Source organism: Procambarus clarkii, chromosome 53, assembly GCF_040958095.1.
Source record: "Procambarus clarkii isolate CNS0578487 chromosome 53, FALCON_Pclarkii_2.0, whole genome shotgun sequence".
In the NCBI taxonomy this organism is placed as follows: Eukaryota; Metazoa; Arthropoda; class Malacostraca; order Decapoda; family Cambaridae; genus Procambarus; species Procambarus clarkii.
Window position 1 is genome coordinate 27488593 of NC_091202.1, and position 11346 is coordinate 27499938.

Genomic DNA, 11346 nt, shown 5'->3' on the forward strand with positions numbered 1-11346 from the left:
ACCATCTGCAGCTATGCCAACATCCACAGCTGTGCCAACATCCACAGCTGTGCCACCATCCACAGCTGTGCCACCATCCACAGCTGTGCCACCATCCACAGCTGTGCCACCATCCACAGCTGTGCCACCATCCACAGCTGTGCCACCATCCACAGCTGTGCCACCATCCACAACTGTGCCACCATCCACAACTGTGCCACCATCCACAGCTGTGCCACCATCCACAGCTGTGCCACCATCCACAGCTGTGCCACCATCCACAGCTGTGCCACCATCCACAGCTGTGCCACCATCCACAGCTGTGCCACCATCCACAGCTGTGCCACCATCCACAACTGTGCCACCATCCACAGCTGTGCCACCATCCACAGCTGTGCCACCATTCACAACTGTGCCACCATCCACAGCTGTGCCACCATCCACAGTTGTGCCACCATCCACAGCTGTGCCACCATCCACAGCTGTGCCACCATCCACAGCTGTGCCACCAATCCACAGCTGTGCCACCAATCCTCGCTCCTTGCTACCCACCGCGGAACATCTACCTGGTTGATTTTCACTTTCCTCTGGTCATTTGACAGTTGACTCAGCTGTTGCTGAGAGACTACTGAGAAGGGCAGAATGGGGTGAGAGAGAGGGAGAGGGGGAGGGGCCGAATGGGCGGAAAAGGGCCGAAATGTGGTCGGAGAGGCTAGATATATGGAACAAAAATACACATTAAATACTGCCCTTTTCTCTCCAAGTAGTTGTTTACAGACCAGACAAAAACTAGTTCCGCTTGCTTCTGTAACACGGTCAACCCATCTACATTCTTCAAAACACAGCCCACTGCATTGTAAACAAACATGTCTTTAGGTACAGTGGGAACTGCTAATCATGACAACCTATGCTCTACGGGGGGAGATAACTATTGCCCTTTCTATAGCGGTAGACTGGGAGAGATGGCCAGCGACGCCTGGCAACCCGTCAATCGTGCGATGCATACGCAATTGCTTTTGTTGTGCCAACAAGCCTCCGTCTGCCTGCCCCTCCCCTTACCCCCCACTTCCGCCCCCCTCGATCCCCCCTTCCCCCCCCAATACCTCGCCAAAGAGCGAGACTTATATTCTCGAGCTCTCAAGTCACACATAAACAGAGAGACTTCGGAACTGGAAGCATTAGGAAGAAAAGTGAAACCTGGAGACCCACAGAAGATCCGCCAGCGAGTACCCACACGACGCGACACAGACGGAAGCTTCACCTCCACCAGGAAACCTTCCCCCCTGCAGCGTTGCACCTTCCCCGGCATCGTGTCTACCAGAGGTATGGAGAGGGAGAGACGTGCCCAAGATGAAGTCATATTTACCGAGGGAGGAGAGGATGAAGAGTGTGAGGCACCACACTACGGGTGACTGACCATCAAGTGGGGGTAGCAAGAAACACATGCCCAGGGGAAGTGTGTGTGTGTGTGTGTGTGTGTGTGTGTGTGTGTGCGTGTGTGTGTGTGTGTGTGTGTGTGTGTGTGTGTGTGTGTGTGTGTGTGTGTGTGTGTGGACTCCTAAGGTGTACTCTCGGTCTCGAATGTCACCTACCTGTATGCCCGGCTATATTAACCATAAAGGTAAAAGGTCTTATTTAAAGAAAGTTGGCATTTGACAGAGGAGAGAGAGAGAGAGAGAGAGAGAGAGAGAGAGAGAGAGAGAGAGAGAGAGAGAGAGAGAGAGAGAGAGAGAGAGAGAGAGAGAGAGAGAGAGAGACAGAGAGGCAGAGAGAGAGACAGAAAGACAGAGAGACAGAGAGATAAAAAGAGAAACTATTGCATGGGGGGAAGAGTGAAAGTCAATGTGAGAAAGAGAGACAGAACATCGAGAGTATGAAATAAAGTCGAGCGTGTAGTCGGCTGGGAACCAGAGATGGACCTCGGTCGGGGCCAGAGAGAGAGAGAGAGAGAGAGAGAGACAGCGACAAGTTTTATAATGTCTGAGGAGACACGAGACTCAACAGGGCGAACCTGGCAGCCACCAGTGAAAGTCACCTTACAGTAATTAACACACCTGTGAGCCCTCCACACCATACTTCCCCTCCCTCTCACTTGGGTCACTTGTCTCTCATTCCTTCCCTCCCCCCCCCTTGTCACTGTATCCATCCCCCCCTGTCACTGTATCCCTCCCCCTGTCACTGTACCCACTTCTTCCCCCCCTGTCACTGTACCCACTTCTCTCCCCCCCTGTCACTGTACCCACTTCTCCTCCTGTCACTGTACCCACTCCCCCCCCTCGTCACTGTATCCACTTCTCCTCCTGTCACTGTACCCACTCCCCTTCTCCCGTCACTATACCTACGTGCACTATATGATATGTAGTGCACAGTCCCAGGACACATTTGCAATGTAGAGCACAGTCCCAGGACACACTTGCAATGTTGAGCACAGTCCCAGGACACACTTGCTATGTAGAGCACAGTCCCAGGACACACTTGCTATGTAGAGCACAGTCCCAGGACACACTTGCAATACATTGCACAGTCCCAGGACACACTTGCAATGTATTGCACAGTCCCAGGACACACTTGCAATGTTGAGCACAGTCCCAGGACACACTTGCAATGTTAAGCACAGTCCCAGGACACACTTGCTATGTAGAGCACAGTCCCAGGACACACTTGCAATGTAGTGCACAGTCCCAGGACACACTTGCAATGTAGAGCACAGTCTCCAGGACACACTTGCAATGTTGAGCACAGTCCCAGGACACACTTGCAATGTTGAGCACAGTCCCAGGACACACTTGCAATGTAGAGCACAGTCTCCAGGACACACTTACAATGCAGTGCACAGTCCCAGGACACACTTACAATGTAGAGCACAGTCTCCAGGACACACTTACAATACATTGCACAGTCCCAGGACACACTTGCAATGTAGAGCACAGTCTCCAGGACACACTTACAATACATTGCACAGTCCCAGGACACACTTACAATACATTGCACAGTCCCAGGACACACTTACAATGTAGAGCACAGTCTCTAGGACACACTTACAATACATTACACAGTCTCTAGGACACACAATACATTGCACAGTCTCTAGAACACATTTGCAATACATTGCACAGTCCCAGGACACACTTACAATACATTGCACAGTCCCAGGACACACAATACATTGCACAGTCCCAGGACACACAATACATTGCACAGTCCCAGGACACACAATACATTGCACAGTCCCAGGACACACAATACATTGCACAGTCACAGGACACACAATACATTGCACAGTCCCAGGACACACAATACATTGCACAGTCCCAGGACACACAATACATTGCACAGTCACAGGACACACTTGCAATGTCGTGCAAAGTCTCCAACAACACACAAACACACATATTCCTTTTTATTTTAACCATTGTTTAACAATGCCAACATTAAGGCTAAGGGTCCCACGTGCGGCTGTCTCCACCACTGGCGACGTTCCAGAGCGTCAGTTAAGTAACTGTCTGTGCAATATTTTATGACTGGACTGCTGGCAACTGGGCCCCGTGCCAAGACTGAGTCTTGACTGAATTTTGGAGATCGCAAACTCACCAAATGGTCTTGATCTTGGGGTGTTGGGGGGTGGGGGGGGGGGGGTGTCAATTTTGGCCTATTTCTCTACCTCTGCTACTTCTATTTTTCATTTCGGATCTAATTTTTACCAGATTCTAAACCCTTATTTCTGTGCAGCGTGCAGCATAATTCCTATTGCGGGATTCTCGCTGTCGATCTTGCATCTTGTATATCTTGCAAAGATATATATATTTTGTAGATTTCAGGTGCATGAAGAGCTGACTTTGAATCACAGAAAACTATTCCTTCTGTGTGTTTGTTTGTGTTCTGGTAGATAGTTGTAGTGTAGTTAGTCCTATTAGCTAACAGTTCCGAGAGTCTATAATGACTATATAATTCCATTATACAATTCTAAGACATTTACACTCTATTACTGGGGAGGATCTTGGAGGTCCTATTCACCCAGGCACAGTGTAACTTACGTGTGCGTGCGTGTATGTGTACTTAAGTGTCTAGAAGGCTATTGAACTTACTTATTAATGAAGTTCCGGATCAAAGGAGACTCCCAAATTGCTATACACAGAAAAGCTGGAGACACCTCAAGGTTTTGATATAGGTTTACAGGCCTATCCACCTTTAGAGGGGGTGGTCACGCCCCCACACAGATATCTAACTAGCCAACTACCAATTCGACTTCAGGCCAGAAAATAGCCCTGCATTGAAGTATACACTATACATGCACAAATACACTCGGTGTATATATATACTCACAGGTGTATCACCTCACAGGGAAGCCTGATCTTGCACCACAAAGATGAAGCCAAACCCTGCACCACAAAGGTGAAGCCAAACCCTGCACCACAAAGGTGAAGCCAAACCCCTGCACCACAAAGAAGAAGCCAAACTCCTGCACCACAAAGAAGAAGCCAAACCCCTGCACCACAAAGAGGAAGCCAAACCACTGTACCACAAAGAGGAAGCCAATCCCCTGCACCACAAAGATGAAGTCAAACCCTGCATCACAAAGAAGCCAAACCCTGCACCACAAAGAGGAAGTCAAACCCTGCGCCACAAAGAGGAAGTCAGACCTTGCACCACAAAGATGAAGCCAGACCCTACACCACAAAGAGGAAACCAAACCCTGCGTCACAAAGAAGAAGCCAATCCCTGCACCACAAAGATGAAGCCAAACCCTGCACCACAAAGAGGAAGCCAAACCCTGCACCACAAAGATGAAGCCAAACCCTGCACCGCAAAGAGGAAGCCAAACCCTGCACCACAAAGAGGAAGCCAATCCCTTGCACCACAAAGATGAAGCCAAACCCTACACCACAAAGAGGAAGCCAATCCCTGCACCACAAAGAGGAAGCCAAACCACAGCACCACAAAGAGGAAGCCAAACCCTGCACCACAAAGAGGAAGCCAAACCCTGCACCACAAAGAGGAAGCCAAACCACTGCACCACAAAGAGGAAGCCAAACCCTGCACCACAAAGAGGAAGCCAAACCCTTCACCACAAAGAGGAAGCCAAACCACTACACCACAAAAAGGAAGCCAATCCCTGCACCACAAAGATGAAGCCAAACCACTGCACCACAAAGAGGAAGCCAAACCCCTGCACCACAAAGAGGAAGCCAAACCACTGCACCACAAAGAGGAAGCCAAACCCTGCACCACAAAGATGAAGCCAAACCCTGTACCACAAAAAGGAAGCCAATCCCTGCACCACAAAGAGGAAGCCAATCCCTGCACCACAAAGAGGAAGCCAAACCCTTCACCACAAAGAGGAAGCCAAACCACTGCACCACAAAAAGGAAGCCAATCCCTGCACCACAAAGATGAAGCCAAACCACTGCACCACAAAAAGGAAGCCAATCCCTGCACCACAAAGATGAAGCCAAACCACTGCACCACAAAGATGAAGCCAAACCCTGCACCACAAAGAGGAAGCCAAACCACTGCACCACAAAAAGGAAGCCAATCCCTGCACCACAAAGATGAAGCCAAATCACTGCACCACAAAGATGAAGCCAAACCCTACACCACAAAGAGGAAGCCAAACTCTGCACCACAAAGAGGAAGTCAAACCCTAAGTCATAAAGATGAAGCCAAACCACTGCACCACAAAGAGGAAGCCAAACCCTTCACCACAAAGAGGAAGCCAATCCCCTGCACCACACCGATATACAGCAATTCTGATCTGACATAACCCGTAGCTCTGTGCAAATCGTGATATCAACTCACAATTACCGCCCTGTTAACTTTAGCAACCTCAGCCTTACTTGTATTAAGTTTAATACAACTAAATATTACATTTCAGGTCAATACAGCCTTTTTTTGTTTGTGTAAACCCAGTGATATGATTTGATGCATTCACTTGTAAGATATTAGATTTATATTTCGTGTAAAATATTAGATTTATATTCCGTGAGGTTAGTGAGATCTGACGAATATTTCTGTCTGTGTTCGATTACCTATTTCCAGTCTATATTGGTACCAGTTAAAGATCTTCCCGTTTTCTTCCTCAAACCAGTTTCATTTGGCAGCTAATTAGTGTAAATAGAAGTGTGTGTTGAGGCGTTTTACAACTCATACAATGAGGAAATAACTCATCACGTTAACATTACAATAAAGAAAAAAGAAAATTCCTGGCTTGGAAATATGGTTAGATTTATAGAACGCGTTGCCAGATGCTATATGTAGAGTCTCTTGAAAATAAATATATAGAAGATAAATAAAATATATATATAAAATATAGATATATATATATATATATATATACACAGAAGCCCTGTGGCTGCAGTATTTGTATTGCATTGCAAGCAGTGACAGCCTCTGATGCAGCTTAGAGGGACAGATGATAAATTCTTTGCAGCAGAGTGGTAGGATAGAAGTTGCAATCCCAGATCACTTCAGACTTTGCAGCAGGACGGTAGGATAGAAGTTGCAATCCCAGATCACTTCAGACTTTGCAGCAGGACGGTAGGATAGAAGTTGCAATCCCAGATCACTCCAGACTTTGCAGCAGAGTGGTAGGATAGAAGTTGCAATCCCGGATCACTTCAGACTTTGCAGCAGGACGGTAGGATAGAAGTTGCAATCCCAGATCACTCCAGACTTTGCAGCAGAGTGGTAGGATAGAAGTTGCAATCCCGGATCACTTCAGACTTTGCAGCAGGACGGTAGGATAGAAGTTGCAATCCAGGATCACTCTAAACGCATGCCTTAACCCACTGACATGGTCAATGATGCCCAACTTGGGCTCCACTGGTACCCAAAAGGAATATTGAAGCGCCGAGCTGTTACCTCTAAACATTTTCTCATTCATTTATCACGTTTCAGTAATTTCATTGGGTACAGGAAAATGCTGTAATTTTTTTTCTATCGTGAACCAATGGAAGCAATAGATTAACGGAGAATTTTATGATTTACGAGTTAAATCAAAGGGTGTAACATTGTAAATACAACAGTATAGTGAAGAATGTTAGTGATGACTTAAAATTATTTAGTTTAGGTATTAACGGTAAAATATAACAGCTTTTTTTATTATTAATAAGTTCCCCCCCCTATTATCAAGTTAAAACTTAGGTTGTAACTTACAAATACAACAGTTTATTGGGGCAGCTAAGTCATAACCTAATATTACTGAATACAAATTTGGAAAATATAGATGAAAACGGGTCAAGTTGTTGCTCCAGTTTGTTCCACCTATTAAGTTAAGACTCAAGAGTGCTCAAGAGAATAAGACGAAACAAAATATTATCTGCAAATTTATTTTTACTTTATTTCAGAGACAAAAACACTTGTTGTTGTCATTTATTATTCAACAAAAATAGGGACACGTGGCGGTCGAGACACATAAATGAGGACACGTGGCAGTCGAGACACATAAATGGGGACACGTAATGGTCGAGACACCATTAATTTGCATGTAAACATGTACGTCTTAGATGGTTGTCAAATATTTGGCATACACTTGTCAATTTCTCTTTTTTTGATACTGTCATATACATCTCATATATATGACATAAACGCGTCATATGTTTCACGAAAACCTGTTATATGCTGTCAATCGCAATGTAGTCAGTGTCAGATATCGCATATCACACTTTATTGAAAGCACTGGTGCAAGAATTGACGTATTCATGTATACTATGAATATATATATTCATAGGTGTACGAATGTTTACTTTCAGCACTGCTACTGTCGCCACTACTACCACCATTACTATCACTACCACTACTACTACTACTACTACCACTACTACACCCTCTGTTGCTATAACTAACGTGTTACTGCCCATTAAAGAAAATGCGAGCACAGGCTTGTATAAATTATCACTACCCTCATCGCCTTCCACACACGCCTCGTCAAGACTCGAACACACCTGACACCAGCCGCTGCAAACCTGACACCAGCCATTGTACAACCAACGCCAGCCACTGTACACCTGACTCCACTCACTGCACACCTGATCGCTGCAATTTTACACCTGATACCAGCCATTACAGACCTGACACCAGTCAATGTGCACCTTGATATCAGCCACAATACATCTGACACCAGCCACTATACACTACCCTCTATTCACTTGACACCTGTCACTATACACCTGGCACCACCATTCAACAGTGAGGTTCCATGACCCAAGCAATAGTACATAAATTAAGGGAGGTCTTCCCTGTATACTGAATGACCCACTCTGTTTTGATTCTGTAAGTAACCCCCCAACCATCGTCTTGGAAGGTGAAGGAGCATAGGGAGGGGGCAGTGGTGCATGGGAGCGTGGTGGAGCATGGGAGAGGTAGTGGAGCATGGGAGGAGTAGAGTAATACAGCAGAGTAGCGGAGCATCCAAAGAAATCTGCAACCGTCACCTTGAAGCACAACAAGAAAAAAAATAGCGACAAACAGCTTTTACAAGGAAGAGTTAATCTTTTTTTTTTTTTTTTTTTACTGCGTGTAATGGAGATACAATTATGTAATGAAGCACCGAGGACGTTCAGTGGATAATTAGAAATCAGTATTCTGAAGCAGAATGTCTCTTTCAGATCTGTATTAACAGTTACATAAAACTAAGTGATATTAGTTTCCATCTATGACTCTTAAGACTTCAAATGAAGAGATGTGTAACAAGAGTGAGAGGCAGAGATGTGTGTGTGTAACAGGAGTGAGAAAGAGATTTGTAACAGGAGTGAGGAAGAGATATGTAACAGGAGTGAGGGAGAGAGATACCACAGAACAACGTCTTAGACAAATGGAAGAAGAATAAAACAAAATATAACTTCGAATCTGAAGAAGAAAAAGAAGAGAAGAGGAGAGTGGACGAATCAGAATAACGGTTAAAATAACCACATTCCAGGAAGGCAGAAGACTATTCAAGAAAAAGTGTTTATAATAGTTTAAGCAAGTATAGGTCAGGAACAGCCACTGTAGCAGCAGCAGCAGCAGCAGCCATAGCAAGCAACAGCAACAGCAGCAGTAGCAACAGCAGCGGCGCTAGCAGCAGCGACAGCAGCAGCAGCAGCAGTCGTAGCCAGCAGCAGGCAGCAACAGGCAGAGCCCACAACACCCAGCTCTGCTCCTCCCTGTATAGCCAGACGTCTAGAGCACGTCTGGCTACGCCTCTCATCTTCGTTGCGACATCAAACACCTCCACCATTAGCCCCACAACAGCCCATAACAAACAGAGACGTATGGCTGAAACAAACACCAACACACACAAGAAAATTCGGTCATAAAAATTGCCTCCGTCTGGGTCATGGCGAGAGACGAGAAAGTGAAAGATCTTAATCATTACCGTCTCGTGGAAGAGATCAAAATCGAAGTATTTCTAGAACTACGGATGGGAGATTATTGGGAGGAAATGTCAAAGCGTTTTGGCTTACACAGATCACTACCCACACAGGCGGTCATTAGAGCACAAGTGTTAAGGAGGGTTAAAGGATGTTCTCTGGCAGCAACTTACCTTTCAGCTTGTCTGGTAAACCGAGAGAGGATGTCGCTTCCTTGAGACGGTATCTTTTCCTCGAGAGAGTCTCCGCTGGAGGCTGGGAGGTGGTCGGAGACCTCAGAGGCTCCCAGCGTCCCCACCACCACCAGCAACAACACTGTCCTCACATAGTTCATCATAACTATTGTGTCTAGCACTTTGCACTCCAACATATATCAAGAACCACTTTTGAAACTCGAGAACGATATTTCGGGCTTTTATATAAATGAAAACTGTGTTTTTTCTCCTTATGGGAGAAGAGTTGTCTGAGCGAGAAGAGGCACTAATGACTCGATCACACCCTTACAGAGTCCTGAGCAGTGCCGCCGCTTCTCATCGTAACTGCTGTACATAGTTAGCCAAATTTTCAGGTACACACGCGTCCGCAACTTTCATGACACTTGTACGAGGTGGGCGTGGGAGGTCCTGCACGCGCCTCGAGTACGGTGGGTGGCGTGGGCGGCGTGGGGATGGGGGGGCAGGTGTGTGGCGCGGGTGGTGGGTGGCGTGTGACTGGCCAGGCGTGTGCCGCTCTAGTGCCACACTACGCGTAACGCTGTGGCTGCTCCACCCCCGGGAGATGGCCTTCACCTGACGTCACAGTCACGTCACGCCCTCTGTGGTGCCCACACGGGCGGCCGGTGGCACTGGTGGCACGGGCGGCCGGTGGCACTGGTGGCACGGGCGGCCGGTGGCACTGGCGACACGGGCGGCCGGTGGCACTGGCGACACGGGCGGCCTACAGGCGACACGGACGCAATAATACGATCCTCAGATAACTATTTTGAATGCGTTGAAATCACCCCAAATTCCCTTAGGCATATAAGAAGAAAAACCAACAAGAATGCATTGAAGGTTGTTAAACGTGGGCGTGGTGGGAGAGGAAATATAAAGAGCGGAAAAGTGGGCGTGGGGGAGAGTGGGCGTGGAGCCGCGGGCGGGCGGGCGAGGGGGTGACAAGTGTGTGTGTGGCGAGACTGGTCTCCAGAGCGCGACTAACATAGTGGCCGCCACCGACCTGCTGCCCCAGACCAACACCAGCCACTTTCACTCTTCCCGCTGCTCCCTCCCTCCCTCCCTCCCTCCTGCTAGCCTGGGCCTCCCTCCCTCCTGGTAGCCTGGGCCTCCCTCCCTCCTGGTATCCTGGGCCTCCCTCCCTCCTGGTAGCCTGGGCCTCCCTCCCTCCTGGTAGCCTGGGCCTCCCTCCCTCCTGGTAGCCTGGGCCTCCCTCCTGCTAGCCTGGGCCACCCTCCTGCCTGGTAGCCTGGGCCTCCCTCCCTCCTGGTAGCCTGGGCCTCCCTCCCTCCTGCTAGCCTGGGCCTCCCTCCCTTCCTCCCTCCCTCCCTTTACCCCGGTTTTTCCTCATTCAATTCAACTGTTCTCTGTGACAATTTCATCCATATAGAGAGAAGACATAATTGAAGATAACGTTACTTAAACCATTCGTTCCGCCCTTAAACCATTCTTTCCGCCCTTAAACCATTCGCTAACGGTTTTCCGCTCGTCACCCACCCACAGGTTATCTTATCCAGCTATCCTCCGTCCAGTCGTTGGGAGAGAGAGAGAGAGAGAGAGAGAGAGAGAGAGAGAGAGAGAGAGAGAGAGAGAGAGAGAGAGAGAGAGAGAGAGAGAGAGAGAGAGAGAGAGAGAGAGGTCAATAGAAACCTGGAGACTGTGAAAAAAGCACTGTGACATTTTGAAAACATTTCTAAATGCTCAGAACGCTAAACAAGCATCAGCTATTGTTTACCCCCCAACGGTGTGTTGATCTTCGAGGGATCCGCAGTGCGTTGCTCCATGACCGCGTTTACACAGTGTTATCT

General features: G+C 47.7%; 1 protein-coding gene across 1 annotated transcript in view; it reads right to left on the minus strand.

Annotated features, from left to right (window-relative positions):
• Positions 1–10458, minus strand: part of LOC123767148 (angiopoietin-2) — a 182351-nt gene extending 171893 nt beyond the window's left edge. Inside the window, exon 1 of the mRNA XM_045756684.2 lies at positions 9500–10458. Within this exon, the coding sequence (XP_045612640.1) occupies positions 9500–9696 (197 nt within the window). The 5' untranslated portion in view covers positions 9697–10458. The remainder of the gene's footprint in view (positions 1–9499) is intronic.
• Between the last annotated feature and the right edge of the window lie 888 nt (positions 10459–11346).